We start from the raw sequence: 22,501 nt of genomic DNA on the forward strand, positions 1-22,501 counted from the left end.
GAAATTTGTGAAAAATATGATAAATTTTAAATTAATCCTTAGAAATTTTAAGTTGTGCATTTAAACCATAGAAAATAAAATCTTTCACTGGTGCATAATTATGTACAGAACAACAATAGATTACCTATCGATACAGCCCCCCAGAAATGTTGAACAATCAGAAAGTTTGTGAATTTCAAATTAGTTGTTAGAGCACTCCCATCCGATGCTATACTTCAACTTTTAAAATACCTCCCAAAAACACATATTTTTCTATTTTATCTATAAGTTTTATATTTTACTATACATCAGATTCTCTATTTTTTTCTCTATATCATTTAAATATTATATTTTCAAACATTTTTTATTCATTTCAAATATTTTTTATAACTATCAATAATATCCTAATATATTTTAATATTATAATATTCGGTTAAAGGATGAATAGTATATATTAAATATAGCTTGGTACTGTAGCTTTATGTAAAAATATTTGTAAAATACATCATCCAATGTATACCCATTTTTGTTAGTTTTAGCTATTTTTTATATATTTTGGTAATATAACTCACCCAATGTGAGTGCTCTTAGATGTTATAAGAAAAAGAATTCTACCATCAACTTGATCAGAAAAGTATGACCAAATAGCTTCCTTTTGATATTTTCTGTTCTCCTCGTATGCTTGAATTGCCTGCAAATATCAAAACCAATGGGTGTTGTACTCTATTTTTTAAAATACATCATCAAAAAAATTTTATTTTACTTCTAAATTTTACATTATGCTATGCATCATCTTCTCTATATATTTTTCTATAAATATTATATTTTTAAATATATTTTATTATTTGAAAAAATAAATAATTAATATATACTAAATAAATAAAAAAAGCTTATAAAAAAATAATAATATTAAAATATTATATAAAAGATATATAAATATTATATAAATGTAAATATATATTATTTAAAATTTGTGTATAACTATTATAAATATATGTATAAAAAAACTGATATAAAATATTTTTATGAATTTTAGTTAAATATTATAAAAAGTGTATTCCAAAATATATCACCAAAACATATATTTTTATAATTTACCTCAAACTTTTACACTATACCATATATCTTTATTTTTTTTTTACATCATTTATATATTATATTTTTTAAATATTTTTTTCATTTAAAGAAATAAAATAATACATATATATATATACAAAAATTTATAAAAAATAATAACATATTTATATCTTCAAACATATAAAAAAAATACTATTATTTAAATAAAAATATATAATTTTAGTCATCCATTAGAAGATTATGTATTATAAAGAATAATTTATTTGAGCTCCTCATCCACTCTTACTAGTTTATTAATTGAATAAAATACCATGGAAATAAATCCAATATCACTATTACAAGTGAACCGGTTAAACTTCTAGCCACCTCTTGGGGACTTTTGCGCGGTTCTTGTACATGTGATAGCATGACGGATGAAACAAGTTCTACATAACCAAGCATCGAAAAAACTAATCAGTACACGAATGTGATACAATTCAAAGTATTTTGGATAAAAAGTTTACTGATATTCATAATGGTGATGGATTATTTATTCTAATAAAATTGCCAATAACATTTTTAGTGACAATGGTATGGCAGAAACTAAAGAACCCAGCAGAAGCTCTAAATTTTAACAAGGTTTGTAAGGATAAATAAGGAAAAAAAAATACCATAAACATAAGATATAAATGGACCATTTGGGATACCTTTTGCTTATATATTATTTATTATTATATTATTTTTTAATAAAATAGAATATTCTTTTATTTTATTTTATTATTTAACTAATCAATTAAGTAAAAATATCATTTTTAATTACATGAAACTTATTTCATAAATATTAAAACTTGACAATTATAATAACACATTACATTTTCCTATTTAAATATTACACTACTACAATAAAATATATTTAATTAACCCTAAAACATAACACACTCTTAAAATATTAATTAAATAAAACTAATTTTCCAATACTATGTGTATTTATAAACCCACATAAAATATTTGAAATTTTATTTAAAAAATTAAATTATATGTGTATTTATAATTAAAAAATCCAACATAAAATATAAACCCACATAATAATCATATGTTTATATATATATAAATATATATGTATATAAGATATATTTATCTTAATAAAAAAAAAATTTTAAAATGCTGTGTGAACAGTGCACGGGATATATGCCGTGGCACTGTTCATCAATGGGTAAATGGAAGAATTTTTGGAGTGGTTGGAGATGAATTTGTGCTCTTCACAGCATATATTGCCGTAATCCCGTCTGATTGCATATGGCCTAATAAAAGAGTGTTTTTAATTGGTCAAAAACTGAGTTCTAATAATACTGACCAGGCTCAAAGCACCAAACGCAGTTAGATAATTCATTATCATTATTATTACTTTAATTTCTTTTCAAATGTTTGTCTTCTAGTAATGTTTGTATTCCAAAACCAATTTTGGTTTAGTCTCATCAGATGTGATCGTAAGTCAGTTTTTATTTACTAATAAAGTACACTTTAAAGCTTTTTACACACAACTGCACTCACACAAGAATTGACTTTTAAGTTAAACACATCCATGTGTTTTGTTGTTTGTATCCAAGAACAATAATAATAATAATAATAAATTTTATTAAAATATACTGGTTTGCCATGAGACCCACTTATTAAAATATACTTGTTGCCACGGTTCCCTATATATAACCATTACTTGTGCTAGTAGGGGCCAATGTCAGAGTGTTTGCATTAATTAGAAACGGGTGAGAACGAATCATTCATTTATAATAAAAATAATTGCAGAAGTTAATTAGTATCCACGTAATATTATTAAAAAAATCCACAGAGATAAAATATAAGAGAGAGAAGAGCCCCAACGTGAAAGTGTGTAAGAATAGAGTAGTCATCAATTGCATTATATTAGGGCAGCTTCAGTTGGTCTTGTACTGCAAAATAATAAATATTGTGCTAAAAATGCATAAAATTAAATCCAACCCAACCCAGCTTTATTTATCTTATTATTATATTATCAAGTTAGAATACCTCACCAAATACCGAATATAGTGGGATATTATAGCAATGGTAAAAACAAAAGGCAAGATGGCCTTGGGGCTTCTCCAACGTGTCCCTAAAATTGCATATATGCAGTTGTAGGCACTCCAATGAAGCAGCATACATATATCAAATTTAATGTCTTGGCTACAGTACACAGCATATATGCCGTGTACTGTAGCACACGGCATACTTTTTTTTTTTTTTTTCTTTCTTTCATTAGTTTATTATGTAGAAATTAAATTGTATATACTACAAATTATATTTTTTAATTATAATTTAAATAAAACATTATTAAATATTTGTATTTTTTTAATATTACACAATAGAAACATTACAAATTTAAAAATACATTAAAAAAATTAAAATTGAACACATTAAATATCACATTATCATTATAATTAATAGTACACATTCTCAACATTCACAATCACATTACAATTTTTTTTAATATTAATCATAGTAATGCATACGAAACATACTCAAAATTATACAATAAAACATTATAAACTTAAATCATAATCAATATTACACAATAAAAACGTTACAAACTTAAACATACATTGGAAAATTAAAATTAAACACGCCAAAATCAAACGGAAAGCAATAACATAGAAATGAACCTTATGAGATACAAAGACAACAATTCAATAATGTGGAAAATTATTCCCTGTTCCGCCAAGATAGTCAAAATATTGACTATAATCTTGTGAGTTATTTTTAGATCTTTCACCTTGATCTTGAGATCGTTGCCCTTCATCTTGAGCACTTTGTCCTTGATATTGAGATGCTCGATATTGTGATCTCTGATATTGAGATCCTTCTCCTTGTTCTCCAACTTCGGATGTTCGTGCTCTTTCTCTGTAAATTCTTCTTCTTTCGCTTTGAATGTACTGGCGAAACTCTGGATCGGATATAGAATCCAAATCCGTGAATAAAATTTTATCTTCAATTTTTCTTTTATAACGTTCATTTCTATCTGTGTTACTCTTTTCAATAACTTGAACGAGTTTTTTACTTTGTTCCATTAGTTTGTTAAATTGATCATCACCTAATTGTTTTGCCTTTGCTTTTTTCACACCAATAGGTCTTTCAGTTGAATTAGTAATGATTTCCTCATTATTTATATTAAGATCAAATGAACTCATACCGGTGGATGCTGACGTCGGAGAATCAAAATTGTGAGATGATGATTTTGACGAAGTAAAATTAGGACCATCTTGTTGGAATCTACTTGGTCCATTGATGTTGTCATCACTTGTAAATTTCTGAATGTGTTTGAGGATGGGCCACACATGATCAAATTTGAAGCCTCTGCTATATTTTTTTTCTTGGGCTAATAACATCTTCGTTTAATTTAACTATTAAAACATAAATAAAATAATAGTGTCAATAAAATTTAAAAACAATTTAGTAACAATAAGTAAATTATAACAAACACTTACAATATCTTCTTGTGAAGCACCACTTGGATTTTTATTTTGGATTTGGTTGATGAATCCCCTTAATTTTGCAACTGCACCAATAATGGTAGTCATTCGAGTTTGCAAAGATCTTCTTGGTCGAGGTTGATTACTAAATTTCTCATTCTTGTGGTACTCTGATTCAACTCTTGCCCAAAAACTATTACCTGATTGGTTTCTTCCTATGATTGGATCTTGAAAAATGTCAATATATACATGACACAAGTGCATATCTTCTTCAAGTGAGTATGAAGCAGTGCGACTGGAAGACATTTTGGAAGAAAATGTAGTTGTTTTGAAAATATGTTGAAGAGATGTGATCAGTTTGAATGAGTAGTGTGGAAGAGGTAATCCGTTTGAATGAGTAGTGTGGGATTATATAGGGATGAAAAAGCTACATAAGATTTGATTTCTTATCTTCTTATTTTGGATTCAGAAGATAAGATGTGATTTGACAACACAATGCAGCGGTTGAGATTGTGGTCAAATTATTCCAGCGGCCAAGATTAACCCGTGAGATTTCTTATCTTCTGATTTTGGACTCAGAAGATAAGATGTGATTTGACAACACAATGCAGCGGTTGAGATTGTGGTCAAATTATTTCAGCGGCCAAGATTAATCCGTGAGTTTTCTTATCTTCTGATTTTGGACTCAGAAGATAAGATGTGATTTGACAACACAATGCAGCGGTTGAGATTGTGGTCAAATTATTTCAGCGGCCAAGATTAATCCGTGAGATTTCTTATCTTCTGATTTTGGACTCAGAAGATAAGGAGATTTACACTATAAAACATGAATATCACACATGATATAGGGTACATCGAAAAATATATATACAGTTTAACTTTGATAAAATATGAATTCTTATCCTGGTAGTTCATCTTATTTATCATCATCTTCTTCAGATGATGACTATTATGATGATATAGAAATGCAAGTAGTAGGTCAAATTACTGCTAACAATAATTTTTGCGTTGCTCAACACCAAAAAAACAAAGGCTCACGTCGAGGCTCGATTCCTGGTCATATAGTTATCAACCGTGACCGGGAAAGTGCTGATCGCAATCTCTTCAACGACTATTTTGCAGAGAATCCTCGATTTACCGATTTGATGTTTCGGCGAAGATTTCGAATGGGTCGTCCTTTATTCCTTCATATTTTGGATGCTATACAAAGACATGACAATTACTTCATCCAGTGAAGGGATGGAATGGGTAAACTCGGGTTATCAGGTTTGCAAAAAGTAACAGCTGTATTTCGAATGTTGGCGTATGGTGTACCAGCAGATGCTACCGATGAATACATCAAAATAGGAGAATCTACAACTATAGAAAGCTTGAAGCGATTTTGTCGTGCTGTTATCGAGGTGTTTGGAGCCCGCTATCTCCGATCACCTAACGCTAATGATGTTGCAAGACTACTCCAGATTGGTGAACGTCGAGGTTTTCCAGGAATGTTGGGAAGTTTAGATTGTATGCATTGGAAATGGAAAAATTGCCCAATTGCTTGGGGAGGACAATATGCCGGTCGTAGTGGGTCCCCAACTATTATTTTTGAAGCTGTAGCTGACTATGATCTCTGGATATGGCATGCATATTTTGGTTTACCGGGATCTAATAATGACATTAATGTGCTGGAGGCATCCCATCTTTTTGCTAATCTTGCTGAAGGTATTGCTCCACCTGCTAATTATGTTATTAAAGGAAAAGAGTATAATATGGGTTATTATGTAGCTGATGGTATATATCCAAAATGGTCTACTCTTGTTCAAAGTATTCATGATCCACGTCATCCAAAAAAGAAATTATTTGCAATGAAACAAGAAGCATGTAGAAAAGATGTGGAACGTGCATTTGGAGTACTGCAGTCTAGATTTGCAATTATTGCTGGACCGGCACGTCTTTGGAATAAAAAAGTATTACATGATATAATGACTTCATGTATTATTATGCATAATATGATAATTGAAGATGAACGTGATATTAATGCATCAATTGAAGAGCGAGTCGAAGTGCCAAGTCCAGAAGTTCAGATAGAAGAAGATGATAATGCTCGGTTTCAAGAATTTCTTACTGGACATAGAAAAATCAAGGATAAGAAAGCTCACATTGAGCTTCGAAATGCATTAATTGAGCACTTGTGGGACGAATATGGTAACTCACAAAATTAAAATATATATTTTCAAGTGGGTCTTTTAGGTTTAATTTAATCTAATGTATTGTAATATTTTTTTTTTCTATGAATGTAATATTTTTTCTCTAGTGATGCAATCTTTATGTTACAACATGCAATATGATTTTTTAATTTATCGAGTTTTAATTATTTATATAGTATTATTGTCATGTGATTAATGAGTAGTTTTATTTAAAATATTAATTAGATATAATAATTGTGATGCTTTTGATAAATTAATATAATAATAAAAATAATATTCAATTTATTTAAAAAAATAATATAATAATAAAGAATATTTTTTTTTTTGTAGTTTTTAGTGTTGTGATTGGAGTGAAAATAGTTTTTGACACCAAATTTGATGTTGGTGTGACACCAAATAAGGTGTCAAGGTTGGAGATGCTCTTAGTCGCCCAATTTTGACTGCAAAAACCTAACCTAATCATATCATTTGGCTTGGCACCCTTTACAATGTGTCTTCAACTCCCACACCAAAGCAAACAATATTTAATTAATGAGTAATAATATGTGCATATAAAATATGTACCTAAATATTATACCAATGACATATTACCTAAATTGGCATATTAGCATGTGAGTACCTAAATTGGCATATTATTATGTGAGTGTATATTTTAAGTGCCCGGATCATTCCTTATTTGATATATTCAACTCTATTTTTAGTTTAAAGACTTAATGTACTAATCCTATCAAAGCTAGCTTCTAGACTCACTTTTTTTCAAACCAAATCAGTAGTAAATGACAAACAGCTTCTTCAACAAAACTCCCTCTCTCATGCAGAAATCTGACACTGTAATATATCTTTAATGTGTGACCTAATCTATCAATAATTTTGTAAAAATAATTTTTTTTAAAAAAAGTGAAAAAGATTATTGTGGTAAAAAATATTGTATTATTAAACTTAAATGTTAAATATAAATTAAGTTATAATTAATAATTTTAAAAAATTAACTTGATTTATTTTATAGTGAAAATATTTTATTATGATTTATTTTATATTTATTTTGTTAGGAAATTTGTTGTATGTTTGTGTTTAAAAAAAAAATAAAAAACAAGAAAAGAAAAGAAAATATGGTAATACTGTAAACACCACCTCTTCAGCAACCAAGGCCCACCACGGGCCTACCCCCCACATTCAACACTTTCCCAAGCTAGCGTCTGCTGCATTCTGTGCCTCCAATCTAGCCAGGCCCGAAGCTCCCCAGGCCCACGAAGCTCCTCTCAACTAGCCTCCTAAGCCCACGCCCAAATGCCTCCTGAAGCCCTTCAGCCAACGCGCCAAGGCCCAACGACCCAAGCCTCCAACACAGCCCCTTCTTAAGCTCATAAATTGCACATTATCCCCTTGTCCCCTTTGTCCAAAAATATCAATTTTTTACCTAAACTTTTCTATATATTTTACCATAAAATTATCATTACACCCTATAGTTTACCATTATTTGCCATATTATTATTAATTTAATTAATTTAATCAATTTAAATTGATTATTTTAATACTCTCATTTTGACTATAAATAGGGAATTTTCAAGACCATTTGAGCGTGATTATTTTAGGAGAGGTTACACTACACAAATTCTACACTTTCAAGACCACTCTATTCTCTTCATCTTTTTATTGTTTTTGGTCATTGTTTATATGAGTTTTTAGAGGAAAAATTTGGGGGTTCCTCCTCCGAATTTTCCAATTTATGTTTGTAATTTTTAGTTTGTATTTGCTATTCTAGTTATGAGTTTCTAATCATTTTAAGATTATTAAGGTGATGATGAAACAATATGTAACTAAATAGTATTTATTTTGTATTTTGATTTCCCATTTGTGCAACAAAGTTTATGGATTTTTCTTTTTCAAATATCTTCTTTCATCTTAAATATCATGTATTTTTTATTGTTAGTACATATATTTACACTTTGTTCTTCATTAGTGCAAAATCATAATATTCTTTGATTAAGGTGTGCCATTAAATTGTGCACATCAAATGCTTAGAACAAAAATATTATATTTTGCCTTATAAATAATATTAATTGATTTATTTGTTATTTCATTAGATTGATTTACATTAAATATTTTGAAATTATAATTTTAAAAGTGAAGATAAATCCTACCATTCCATGATAACTTGTGCTTAAATAGAATATATAATTTGAATAAGTGATGGTTTGATTAATTTCTACTATTACTAGAACTTGAGAATCAATGTACTTTTAAATATTATTGAACTTATATTTTGTGGATTCTATTATCTTAATAATCTTTCTTTTACTATCTTGATTTCTACTATTAATTTATTTTTATTTATTGTTGTTTACCGAGTTTTTCGGCAACTAGAATCATGAAAGATAAGAGGGCTTAAGAAGAAAGAATTTAGGAGTTGCAAGCAAGGTTTTTACGTGGTTGGGGCATTAATGAGCCTTAGTCTACGAGTCAGTTGTATTAGAGCTTAGAGAGCTTTTGACAATGGTGTTTTCTACAAGTTTGAGCAGAGTAATTGCTTACAAGAGAAAATTTCGATCCCCTTTCCCCAGTGCACCATTGTTCATATTTATAGGCAAATGAGTGCACTGGGCTTGGGCCGAACTAATGGGCCCAATAAGGATATAAATAGTATTTGCTCTCTAATGGAGGCTTAATACAAAGGATTATAATATATAAGGTACATTAACCAAGGCCCATTGAGCCAGCCCAAGCGTAACCACACTTTAAAACACTCCCAACAGAATGCTCCTCCAATCTGGGTGTCATGGGCCTCGAGGGAGATTCGGGGGACAGGATCTGTTAGAGCAGTGGCAGCACTATTTCCTAGGAACAGTGTACGTTCCATGCGTAACTTCTTGTTCATAGTTGAGGAGACCAACTTCCGTGTTTCTCGGGGACCTGTCAGTGTCAGGGAAGATCAAACTCTCCCTATCTGGATGTCTGGTCTAGGTTTATTTACTAATGTCCCGATTCATTCTCGACAAGGTTTATTCCCAGACTAGTGAGCTTACCACCTTTATTTGGCATCCCAGAGGATATGGGTAGGTCAGGACAGGGATGTTTGGTCCGGGTTCATTTACTAATGTCTCGGTTCATTGACGATTGGACTATCAAGACTTTCTTCTTCCCTGTTCATTGGGCTCAAGATGGGCCTGGATCTCTTTGAGGGAGCCCATGTACCCATTGTGTCATGCCACGTGTCCCGGGGAAAAACAGGGATAACAATTGTCTTAAAAAAATTTATAATTGTCTCTTATTTGATTTTATTGTCACAAATTTTCATCAATCTTTATTAATGGTTTTCTTTTTTATTTTAAACAACTCCTTTGAGTTCGATCTCGTGCTTACATGATCACTATATTTCATATACGATTCGTGCGCTTGCGATATAAATATTTAAAACATACCCGTTTTGGGTCCATCAATAATTATATATTTTGATAAATCATTAAAAATATAAATTATGTTAGTAAGTATTTAAATAAAGTACAAAAGAATAAAGTGGAAATTTTGTTTTAATATATGACATAATAAGAACAAATTTTATTCATTAAATTATATAAAAAAAAATAGAAAAGAGTACCAAGCACATATTCTGTAAGTTTTATTATTAAAATGATAAAATAAGCTCAATAACATGTGAATATGATAACATCAAAAATTAAATGATAAATATCATTTTTTTCAATCTACAAGCTAAATAAAAGCAAAATACACTAAAGACAAAACAAAAGAAGATAAAATGAAGGAAGAATGGAATGAATACTTTAAGTACATCTATATTTGTTCACATCTCTACGAAAGATTATCCAATGAAATTAATCTATTTGACACGTATATAGTATTAAGTAGTAGAAAAAATAGGCTGAATGTTTTACTTTTCATCTTTATTATGTAATATATATATATATATATATAAAGTAGTATTATATATAGAAAGAATGAGAAAGCATATGCTCACAGCTCAGAGTAGACAACAAAGTTATGCCAATGCCAAAAGGCTGGTCATCGAGTTCGAGATGGGAGACAAAGTCTTCTTAAAAGCCTCGCCAACAAAAGGTGTTAAGAGGTTTGGTGAAAAAGGGAAGTTAAGTCCCAGATATGTAGGTCCTTTTGAGATTCTCGTGAGGATGGGACCAGTTGCTTACCGCTTCGCCCTACCTCCCGCGTTGGCTAGTACCCACAATGTGTTTCATATCTCTATGCTCAGAAAGTATGTGTCCAATTAGTCCCATGTGCTTAGTTACGAACCACTAGAGCTACAACCGGACTTAAGTTATGAAGTTAAACCAGTTAAGATACTGGAACGGGGAATCAAAGAGTTGAGAACTAAAATAATACCCCTAGTTAAAGTCCTGTGGAGCAATAGCGCAGTTGAAGAAGCTACTTAGGAGCGGGAGGATGACATGCGCGAGAAGTATCCCGAGATATTTGTTGATATATGTTTATGTTGTAAGTATGATATGTTTTTAGTTGTTGGATTGTTTAGATAACAATCGCATAATTTGTTTATATAACAAATAAATAACTTGTTTAGATAACAAGTCCCAGTAGTAGATTCTTTGGGCATATGATTGTTTGGATAACGAGCCCCATGAATTTATGTGACATGTTTAGATAACTAGCCCCGTAAATTTATGGGCATATGATTGCTTAGCTAGCAAGTCCCAAGAAGTATGATGGCCATTGTAATAGATGTTTTATTTTATATAGTCATATGATTATAGTTTACAGTTTATAGTTTATGTGTATGTATATGTTTCTTGCTTGTAGTAGATTTTCCTTGTTGGGCATCAGACTCATTCCTTTATGTTTTATATGTGCAGGAAAATAGTTATGGCGGCGGGAAGGTTCTTGGCGGCTTGGGAATGTGTATTGAGGAAGAATGGATTCGGTGGATTGTGTAAACAATTCGAGGATGAAGTTGTTTTCTAGTCTTTTAAAAATATCCTTTACATGTATTTTCCGCACTTAATTTTGTAACCAATTTATTCAAGTTATGTTTTGTTTTATTTTCAAAACATATCCTACATGAATTTTTATGTATTTAACCTTTACTTTATAATTTTTAAATAAAGTTATGGTTATTTCATATGTACGTTTTCTTAAGATTAGTATAGTAGTTATTAATGGTCCAAAGTCTATAATAGTTGGGTCGTTACAAAAAACTGCACCCTGTGTATATGTGACATGCATGGTTATTCTTGATGCATGTTGGATGTCTAAATGTGATGCATGTGATGCACGAGAAACATGTGATTAGGGCATGCCATGAATATTGAATATGAGATTGTTCAGAGCTTGAGCCTCTGTGTTTATGCATGATCTTGATTGTGCTAATAATTGTTAAGTAAGCATGTTGAATGCCCTGTATTTGGATATTAGACATATGATATATGTTGGTAGCATTGCTTACTTGTGCATGGCCCTGATCATTCAGATTTGGCATTGGTCATGTGTTACCGACCTGGGAGCCAGTAACGGCATAAGCGTTATGAACACAGAGTCGATAAAAGATTAGATCTAATTGACATCTGCATTAGATGACTCAACAAGAGCATTAATGCCGGACCGACCTCAAGTTCGATGAAAACTAAAAGCGCTTGTGTGACTTACCCATCAGTCACTCATCTGTTTAAGCCACTCATCTGTTTAAGCTAGTGAGACTTACCCATCAACCTTTCATCTATTAAGCTAGTGACTACCCATCAGTCACTCATCTGATTAGAGCCATTGCAGGAAAGCCCAGGTAACGGTTTCGTTACACGGCTATGGGCACCGAGCCCCATAGTGACTTGCTTGTCAGTCACTCAGTATGGTTAACAGAACCTCAAAGTGATATTCACTCATCTGTTCAGAGCTATAAGCTATGTATGATTATTTTGATCATCATTTGCATGGCTTTGGGTATTGAGCCCCGTAGTGACTTGCTTGACAGCCACTCGGTATGGTTTACCAGAACCTCAAGTGTTAAATCACTCATATGATTAGAATTGACTTGATAGTCATCCAATCAGGAGGACATGATTTCTTATCCTTGATCCCCCAGCATTATCTGAGTTCATTTGCATGCTTGAATAGAACTATGTCTGCTAGGCATGCCAAATATGATTTGATATCATGATATGACTGTCCATGAGCATATTGAGTTTTATTGCTGGGCTTCGGCTTACGGGTGCTATGTGGTGCAGGTAAAGGCAAAAGAAAGCTGAACCATCCTTGAGTTGGAGAGCTTAGGTGACGATGTGTACATATGCGGCTGCTCGACCGCTACGGCCGAGGGTTGAAAGAGGAACTAGGGTTAAACCCTGTTTTGCCGCTTAGATCGGTCGGTTGTAAATATTTTCTTGTAATAAACTCTTAAATTATATTTTTGGGATCCCAATGTATACAGTAAACGTTCTAATGAAGCGTTATATCTTAACCAAAATTTTTAATCCCTAAACTGCTAATCATACTTAGTTACACGATTTTGGCCAAATGACTCGATTAGCGAGTTTAGCACTATTTGCAAGGCACACCGTAACGGTCTCTAGAGTTTAAGGCGTTATATAAACCTTCTTAGCTTCATTATTCTTACTGAAGACAGATATATTTTCTTCTGAGTTTCTTCCGAGTGAGGGAGAGAGAGAGATAGAAATAGAGATAGAGATCGAGAAAGAGAGAGAGGAGGGTTATATAGGATATTGATTTTTGAGAGGCAAGAATATCATTCCTTCCAAAAGTTCACACGAGAAAAGGAGAGAGAGAGCGTGTGGCGGGAGAATGAGAGAGAGTGGGAGGGAGTGAGGGAGTGAGCAGAAGAACGATGAAGGGGGAAGAGGAAGAAAACTTATTATTATTATTATTATAAACACCACTACAAATATAGGGTTTGTCTGTGTTTTTTTTTTCAATCTAAAATAAAAAGTGCAGAGAAAATGATTGAAGGACTCTTAGGAACTATTTTCTTTGAATAGATATCAAAAAAATATCAAAGTTAAAAACAAACACTCAAAACGGACAATCGAGCACAAAGTTATGCTTGTTAAAAGTTTTGAAAAATTACAATACTTTTCTCTGCAGTTTTTTCAATAAAACCGCGGAGAAAAGTAGTGCAACTTTTTTCTGCGTTTTTTTTAAGAAAACGACAGAGAAAAAGTTTCAACTTCCCACATTTCTTACTTTATATTGCACTTTTTTTTAAATAACACAGTAACATAGTTCCTCAGAGTCCATCAATCATTTTCTTTGTGCTTTTTATTTTAGATTAAAAAAAAAAACGTAGAGAAACCTATATTTGTAGTTGTGTTTATAATAATAATAATAATAATAATAATAAGTTTTCTTCCCCTTCTCCCTTCACCATTCTTCTGCTCACCCCCTCAGTCCGCCACACTCTCTCTCTTACTCTCCCGCCACACTCTCTCTCTCTCCTTTTCTCATGTGAACTTTTGGAGGGAATGATATTCTTGCCCCTCAAGAATCAATATCCTATATAACCCTCCTCTCTCTCTCTCGGTCTCTATCTCTATTTCTATCTCTCTCTCCCTCACTTGGAAGAAACTCGGAAGAAAATATGTATTTGTCTTCAGTAAGAATAATAAAGCTAAGAAGGTTTATGAGAGATGTCTAGAACCACATTCCTCTGCCAACACCTCCTAATCCTCAGCTGGAGCCAGAGCCGGTGCCGGAGCTGCCTCAGCCGCCTCACCCTCTCCGTCTATTTCATTATCTTCATCAATTAGGTGCATTCCCAAAGCTGCTTTTGCCTTTCAATATCTCAGCCGCTCGAGCACCAAATTGTATTCTTTGCCAGGATCAAATTGAAGTGGGGCAGAGGATGATCAATTTTATTCAATGTGAGCATGTTTTTCATGATCACTGTTTTGCGGAATGGGCAAAAAAATGCCCCAATTGCCGACACTAAGCTTGAGGAACACCAACATAGCAACAGATATATATAGGTATATATATATATATTGTAATGAAATGGAGTGTTTGTCACTCCCTACTCATATAAACATAGGTATAGATAGGTATATATATATATATAGTGTTTGAATTACAGTAGTGTATAATGAAATGGAGTGTTTGTCACTCCTTACTTATATATATATATGTAGGTATATATATAACTACTCTAATGAAATTGAATAGATCAATGTAATGAAATTGAATAGTCTTATTGTTAATGAAATTATTGTGTACTTTGCATTTTATTTTAATTGTTATATTACAATCTTGTTTATACAATTTGATTGTATCTTCCCATTACAGATAGGCACCAATAACTCAAGGTCCAGAAATAAGTAAAGATAATAGTTGAGGCTGCTATCTAAATTGGCTATAATTGTATGCATAAATATATATATCCTTCGTTTGTGCCTTTTATCACTATTAAAAACAGATCAAAGTTGTAGAATTAGATTCCACTAGTCTTTTAAATGCGTGAATGGAAAGATCTAAATCACCATTACATTAGACCATCCTAACTAACATTCACTTGTATATGGTTGTAACAAGTAATAACAGCAATTTGTTCAGTCTACAAACTTTCCCACACTAAAATCCATCTTGCATAGTGCTGAAAATGGTGTTAGCTAGAGTGTTTGCAGCACTTAACAACAAGAAAAGACCATTTATTATCCTCCAAAACATGGCCAAACTCTTACTTCTTTTCATTATCTTGCTCATAAAAATGAAGAGCCCCACTTTTCATCTCCTCAAGAACACTCTCAGGGATTCCATGCCTCCTTTACTCTATCAACAATCTCCTTCCTCTGAGTTATTGAATCAGCAGTAAGGCTTCCCAGGTCTATAACTGGAATACTCAACTGGGATTCTCCAGAATCTGACTTGCTCTTACCCAAATCATTTGATGGATCATAGAAGCAACGAGGGACCCCAGCATCAATGAGCCCTTTAACACCAGCTTTTGTGTCCTCAAAAGCTTGTACTTCACTTAATCTGTCATAGTTGGGATTGCATGCTGATAATGGATATGGAGGAGATTCATCTATGCTTGTGATCACCATTTTTGTTTCTTTACTGATTAGATAAAGCTTGTTTTATTATTTAGATCTTATAATAGAAATTTAGGCTAAGAAACAAATAAAAAGTGCCTATTATACATAAAAACAGAGGACTTTTCAGCCTTCACATGGCAAATTTGATTACCACTTTAACACTTAAATCAATTATTGTATCCCTTAAATACTATAATATGACAGAGATAACTATTTTATTAAGCATTACACATTGTTTTCACTATATTACACTCATATAGCTTAAACTTCCAACAATACTTGTAAAAGGACGTTCGGATCTACATGCATATTATTATATCATCAATTGTTATGTTTTGTAAAATTTGATAACCATTATTATTATTATTATTATTAACCATGCTGTCATTTTCTGCACTACCAAGATGGCCTTTTCTGTTTTCCAAAGGATATTTGTATATAAATATAGGTGAATTTTTCTATAGCGGCTTTACTTTAAGCTCTACCGGTAGGACTCTCAGTATTTTTGACCCGTGAACAGTTTTCAGTGCGATTTTTTTTTATGACTGTGTATATTGTAGCTATTTAGAGCATCTGCAAATTTTTAGAAAATTCCGAATAGTTTATAGTACTGAAAACTAAGTTCAAACATGTTGCACGCGTGACTAATTTTTTTTATGTGGGTGGAAAACAACATGTTTGAACCTAGTTTTCGGTACTGTAAACTGTTCAGAATTTTCTGAAAATTTACAAGATGCTCTAAATAGCTACAATATACACGATCATAAAAAAAAATCGCGCCGAAAACTGTTCACGGGTCGAGAAATACTCAGAGCCCCACCGAATAAAGCCCCCCATAGAAGAATTGTCTTATAAATATCTATGGGGTAATATTTTCCACAACAATATATTAATTTAAATAATAAAGAGAAATCCCACTTCAAAAGCTGAAAAAAAAAGATGAAAGTGAGTGTAGACATCTAATATGGAGAGACACATGTGATTTGAGTTCTTATAATATGATACAATAAAACCTGCTCCATATAAAATTTAACCTTATCAACTTTTAACAAGTTAAAATATACCAACTTTAAATTCCAACATTGCCACGTTTTCCAAATTTATTTGATCAACTTTTTTCAGTATAAATTCTTGTTTATATGATATCAAGCCTCAATTGAGAACAAAAAAGAAAATGGTGGCAACAAGCTCTGAATATTATGATAGAGTAAGTGAGGTTAAAGCTTTTGATGAGTCCAAAGTTGGAGTGAAAGGCCTTGTTGATGCTGGGATAACACAGATTCCTCGTTTCTTTCACAAGTCAATATGTGATGATCACAACTCTGTTCTAGAAGATGCCCAGTTCAGTATACCAGTTATAGACCTTGGAGGCCTTAATGGAGATTCATTTGGGCAAAGAGAGAGGGTTGATAGAGTGAAAGAAGCCTCTGAGAATGGAGGGTTCTTCCAAATTGTTAACCATGGCATTCCAGAGAGTGTTATGGAGGAAATGAAGAATGGTGTTCGAAGATTTTTTGAGCAAGAAACTGAGGTGAAGAAAGAGTTTTATTCTAGAGATTTTACTAAGCCGCTGTTCTACAACACCAACAACAGTTTGTATACCTCTCCATCTGCTGATTGGAGGGATACACTTACTTATCGAATGGCTCCTGATACTCCAAATCCAGAAGACTTGCCCCTTGTATGCAGGTATATATCTTTTACTTAGTTTTTTTTCTTCATGAATCTGTACTAGTTTGTATGAGTTTGAGTCTAAAATAAAATGAACTGTCATTACTAAAGCTCGAAAACAACAACATCAACACACAATAAGAGTTTTGTGGAATATAATCCTTAGAAATCAGCTCCCAACAACTTGACAGTTAAAGTTGTTAAATCAGTTAAAATCTCTGTCATGACACTTAGTGCACCAAGGCTAGTTTAGTCTTTGCTTTTAAATTATGTACCTATAAAGGACTTGTATTTTCACTTGTAAAAGTACGGTGTGAAAAGAAAAATCAATTCAGATTGAATTGAGAGAGCAAAAGTGAGTACTGAGAGAATTGTAAAGTGAGAGAGAGATTGGGAAAACTGAAACCAAGATCAGTGTTCTTGGACTAAACTCAAGCTGAGATTTTGGGGTGTTTTTCTTTCTGTAATGGTCTAGGAGGTGCACTATGCCTGTTCATGTACTGTAATCTTTTGATTTGTGAGAATAACAACTCAGGGGAGTAGCTGGAAGTAGGTCAATTTATTGGGCCGAACCAGGATAAATTGGTGTGTTTGTTCCTTAATTTTTTCTGCATTTTTATTCTTGTTTTTCATCTGATAGTTCCCAAACCGTTTGAAGTTGTGTTTCAGTTTTATTGATCAGTTGTTAATCTGAACTTACACAATTATAAATTGTTAGTTTTAGTTTCTGCTGTGGATTTACAACAAGTTTGGTTTAGCATATTCCTACATACATTGAAAGAACTCAGCTCAAAAATCCACTACTGAAGTTTTTCTATATTCATAAACTAAATAACTAGTCTTACCACTGATCATGCTCATTAACATTGCTTTCTTTCTTTTCTTTTTCCCTACTGCTTGAAGAGACATACTTGTGGAGTACTCAAAGCAAGTAATGAAAGTAGGGATTTTTCTGTTTCGGTTGATCTCTGAAGCTCTCGGGCAGAATCCAAATCACTTGCTCGACATGGATTGTGCAGAGGGTCAACTACTTTTTTGCCATTACTATCCACCATGCCCGCAGCCAGAGCTAACTATGGGGGCAACCAAACATGCTGATGTTGACTTCCTCACTGTTCTACTTCAAGATGACATTGGTGGTCTCCAAGTTCTTAACGACAATAAATGGATTGATGTTCCTCCTCAACCAGGAGCTCTAGTGGTCAATATTGGAGATCTTCTTCAGGTAACTACTCTTGCCAATTACAGCTGAGAAAACTTTACTTATGCAAGAACCAGATCCCTATTTAGTACTCTCATAAAAGAGTTTATATGGTCTTACCTATGTCTATAAACACAACAAGTTTCTTTAATCGTCAATGATTTTTGGATAATGTGTTTTTCTGTTTTGCTCTTCATTTTGTTCAGCTCATAACAAATGATAGATTCAAAAGTGTTGAACACAGAGTTCTGGCGAGCCATGCAGGTCCTAGAATATCTATTGCCAGCTTCTTTTGCACAGGTGTAGTTCCAACCTCAAAATTATATGGACCTATTAAAGAGTTGTTATCAGAAAATAATCCTCCTAAGTACAGAGAAACCACAGTGAAGGACTATATTGATTATTCTGGTAAGAAAGGCCTTGATGGGACTAAGGCCTTGGATCATTTCAAGCTCACCGAAACAGAATGATATGTACTTATATGATGGTGTTCCCTGTCATAACTTTCTTCTACAAATAAACATGTGATACATGGAACATCCTAAGATGAAAGGATGATATAAACTAGACTAGAAGAAGCTTTTCAGCTGTATTAACTATGAAAAAGAAAAGAAAAGAAAAGGAAGATTTGAACTTGGCTTTTGAATGTTCTCAGTGTCAAGTCTAAGGGCACAAAGATTTTCAAGTGAAAAGAATGATCTAAATGAGTTTGGTTCAATAATGATCTAAATGAATAAACTGTTCTAGTTGGTGTGCTTCGTTATAGCAGAATCAGACCTTAAACTTCCAAGAATGTGGAAAATTGGTTATGACAAAAATGACTAGAACTAAGGGAACAAGCAAGCACTAGTAGTGACTCCCTCAATCTAATAGACCATATAATTGGTGCTTCTAGATCACAACTCTGGCCATTTATTTTAGGAAGAAGTATCAATTTGATTGAAGTACCTGCAGTGACTATTTCCCCTTTCTGTATTTTCTTCCATTTTAGCTATACTAACCCTGGTTTATTACAATTTGTTACTTTAAGGAATAGGAAAAAAAGGCAAAATATTACATAAAATCCAAACTAGACTGACACAAATATTATTCTCAAATATTAAACTCACAATGATGGGAGATACCTAGCTACTAACTAAATTTGGAGTGAAGCCATCTGTCAAAGCGGTTGAGCAGCTGTCCAAACTAGTCCACTTGTCCAAGTAATATACTTGCCACATCAATAGGAGAATGAACTGATTTTTCAACATACATGCAAAGAGGTAAGCACCGAGCTAATCTCAAAATTTGATAGACTCTTGTTGGTATACTTTTTTGTGTATAAGAGAAGTTGATATATCAAGCCTCAATTTAGATCAAGAAAGAAAGTGATGATGAAAAGCTCATCAGATGCAGCAGAATATGATAGAGCAAGTGAGGTTAAAGCTTTTGATGAGACCAAAGCTGGAGTTAAAGGACTTGTTGATGCTGGGATTACTCACATTCCTCGTTTCTTCTACAAATCAATATGTGATGACAGTCCTGTTCTAAGGGATTCCCAGTTCAGTATTCCAGTCATAGACCTTGGAGGTCTCGATGGAGATTCACTTGAACGAAGAGAGATTGTTGATAGAGTAAGAGAAGCTTCTGAGAATGGAGGGTTCTTCCATATTGTCAACCATAGCATTCCAGAGAGTGTTATGGAAAAGATGAAAGATGGTGTTGGAAGATTTTTTGAGCAAGAGACTGAGGTGAAAAAAGGGTTCTATTCCAGAGATTTCACTAAGCCACTGTTCTACAACACCAACAATAGTCTGTATACCTCTAAATCTGCAGATTGGAGGGATACACTTACTTATCGAATGGCTCCTGATCCTCCAAACTTAGAAGACTTGCCCCTTGTATGCAGGTATATAAGCCCTTGTAAATCTCATCTTATTTTTATGAATCTGAATTTGTGACACAAAACTAGTCTTGTTTTTCATGAGTTAGACTCAAAAACGTATAGTTTCACTTTTATAATTCTATATTTTCTCTTTTCTGTTTCTACAAAAACCAGCTATATTTTACACTCTAAATCTCACGTGTGTACCAATAAGCACAACAGAATAATAACTAGTTTGGCCAACTTGAACATTCTCACTAACATTGCCTTCTTTCTTTCCTCATTTTTCTAAGAGACATACTTGTGGAGTACTCAAAACAAGTAATGAAAGTAGGCATTTTTCTATTCGAGTTGATCTCAGAGGCTCTCGGATTGAATCCAAATCACCTGTATGATATGGATTGTGCGGAGGGTCAACTACTTTTATGCAATTACTATCCACCGTGTCCGCAGCCAGAACTAACTATGGGGGCAACCAAGCATGCTGATGCTGACTTCTTTACTGTGCTGTTTCAAGATGACATTGGTGGTCTTCAAGTTCTCAATGACAATAAGTGGATAGATGTTTCTGCTCAACCAGGAGCTCTAGTGGTAAACATTGGAGATCTTCTTCAGGTAACAACTCGTACCAGCAAAATACTAGTTTGGCCCTTGTATTTTTTCCAAATACGCGATCGGCTCTTATATTTTGTTAAATGACAATTCGGACTTTTTGTTTTACAAAATGGATCAAAAATAGTATCTTTTATTCAATTTTGGTAAGAAAAAAAGTAGTTCCTCGACCATTTTCTACGCTTCTCTGAATCCATCGCATCACTAACGACCCGATAATTAATCTTATAATTGAAAATATTTTGACCAAAATCGTGTTTAGGGTACTATTTTGATCAATTTTGTAAAACACAGAGTCCGAATTGTTACTTAACAAAACATAGGGACTGATCGCATATTCGGAAAAAACACAGGGTCAAAATAGTATTTTCCCTTATAAAAATGTACTACTTTACCTAAGTAAGAATCAGATTCCTATTTAACACTCTCACAAAAGAGATTATTTTGTTCAGCTTATAACGAATGACAGATTCAAAAGTGTTGATCACAGAGTTCTAGCAAGCCATGCAGGTCTTAGAATATCTATCGCAAGCTTCTTTTGCAATGTAATTCCAACCTCAAAACTGTATGGACCCATCAAGGAGTTGTTATCAAAAAACAACCCCTCAAAGTATAGAGAAACCACAGTGAAGAACTATATTTCTCATTTCAGGACAAAAGGCCTTGATGGGACTAAGCCATTGGATCATTTCAAGCTCACCCAATAGATGAATGATATGATTGTGTACTATGGTAAATATACATTGAACTTGGCTTTTGGATGTACTTCATATTAAGTCAAGGCCACAATAATATTAATCACCAAAAATCAAAATATGATGACTTCAAAGTTATCATTAAATAACTAGTGTGTTCTTTTTTATAACAAAAAAAAGTGTATTGTTTTCATTATCATCACTAACTACTATATCACTAACTACTATATGGACCCTGTTTGTACAAAATAAACTATAGTATTTCTTGGTATCAAATATATAGTTATACTTAAGAAAAATAAGTAAGTGCTACAGTCTTAAATTATGTGTTTTTTTCTTTTTGAAGAGACATACTTGTAGAGTAAAGCAAATAATGAAAATGGGGATCTTTTGGAACATCCAAACACTTATTAGCTATTAAAATAACACCTTCACTAGCTATAAGACATGTTATAGCATATGAAAATTAAATCAAGAATATTGATTATGATGATATTTTAAGAATTATAAATCAGTAACTAGATTTGTAACTTTCCTTTGTATGTTATAACTTGACAAATAATATTTTTTCACACTCCAAGGTTAAGAGTGGAGTGCAGCGGAAGTCGAACCTGCTCTTCATACTATATTACAATTTGAGGGGAGAAAGGTCACTAGGACTAGAATTGATGTTTCATCTTAAAATCAATTGGTGCTAAGTGGAGTAACCATTTCCTTTATAAGAATATTGTT

General features: G+C 32.6%; 3 protein-coding genes and 1 pseudogene across 3 annotated transcripts; 3 read left to right on the plus strand and 1 right to left on the minus strand.

Annotated features, from left to right (window-relative positions):
• Positions 1-3,734: 3,734 nt before the first annotated feature.
• On the minus strand, positions 3,735-4,823 carry LOC133815729 (uncharacterized). The gene is made up of 2 exons (XM_062248537.1): positions 4,533-4,823; positions 3,735-4,355 (listed from the first exon to the last, which is right to left on the minus strand). Exons 1-2 carry the CDS (start codon positions 4,821-4,823, stop codon positions 3,735-3,737), a joined length of 912 nt encoding a protein of 303 aa, XP_062104521.1.
• A 578-nt stretch (positions 4,824-5,401) lies between these two features.
• Positions 5,402-6,721, plus strand: LOC133815730 (uncharacterized; annotated as a pseudogene).
• Positions 6,722-16,900: 10,179 nt separating this feature from the next.
• Positions 16,901-19,237, plus strand: LOC133816807 (1-aminocyclopropane-1-carboxylate oxidase homolog 3-like). Its single transcript, XM_062249113.1, has 3 exons — positions 16,901-17,415; positions 18,301-18,622; positions 18,805-19,237. Exons 1-3 carry the CDS (start codon positions 16,901-16,903, stop codon positions 19,066-19,068), a joined length of 1,101 nt encoding a protein of 366 aa, XP_062105097.1. The 3' UTR covers positions 19,069-19,237.
• Positions 19,238-19,968: 731 nt separating this feature from the next.
• On the plus strand, positions 19,969-21,781 carry LOC133815731 (1-aminocyclopropane-1-carboxylate oxidase homolog 1-like). The gene is made up of 3 exons (XM_062248538.1): positions 19,969-20,486; positions 20,756-21,077; positions 21,527-21,781. The coding sequence occupies exons 1-3, from the start codon at positions 19,969-19,971 to the stop codon at positions 21,779-21,781; spliced, it is 1,095 nt and encodes a 364-aa protein (XP_062104522.1).
• Positions 21,782-22,501: the final 720 nt, after the last annotated feature.

The sequence above is a fragment of the Humulus lupulus genome, chromosome 2, assembly GCF_963169125.1.
Source record: "Humulus lupulus chromosome 2, drHumLupu1.1, whole genome shotgun sequence".
Lineage (NCBI taxonomy): Eukaryota > Viridiplantae > Streptophyta > Magnoliopsida > Rosales > Cannabaceae > Humulus > Humulus lupulus.

Excerpts from the sequence above, each read along its gene's own strand:
- LOC133815729 (XM_062248537.1), bottom strand. The coding sequence starts at position 4,823 with ATGTCTTCCAGTCGCACTGCTTCATACTCACTTGAAGAAGATATGCAC. Across the intron at positions 4,356-4,532 it reads GTGCTTCACAAGAAGATATT|AAATTTACAAGTGATGACAA; the intron begins GTAAGTGTTTGT and ends AAACACATTCAG.
- LOC133816807 (XM_062249113.1), top strand. The coding sequence starts at position 16,901 with ATGGTGGCAACAAGCTCTGAATATTATGATAGAGTAAGTGAGGTTAAA. Across the intron at positions 17,416-18,300 it reads GACTTGCCCCTTGTATGCAG|AGACATACTTGTGGAGTACT; the intron begins GTATATATCTTT and ends TACTGCTTGAAG. Across the intron at positions 18,623-18,804 it reads ATATTGGAGATCTTCTTCAG|CTCATAACAAATGATAGATT; the intron begins GTAACTACTCTT and ends CATTTTGTTCAG.
- LOC133815731 (XM_062248538.1), top strand. The coding sequence starts at position 19,969 with ATGATGAAAAGCTCATCAGATGCAGCAGAATATGATAGAGCAAGTGAG. Across the intron at positions 20,487-20,755 it reads GACTTGCCCCTTGTATGCAG|AGACATACTTGTGGAGTACT; the intron begins GTATATAAGCCC and ends CATTTTTCTAAG. Across the intron at positions 21,078-21,526 it reads ACATTGGAGATCTTCTTCAG|CTTATAACGAATGACAGATT; the intron begins GTAACAACTCGT and ends TATTTTGTTCAG.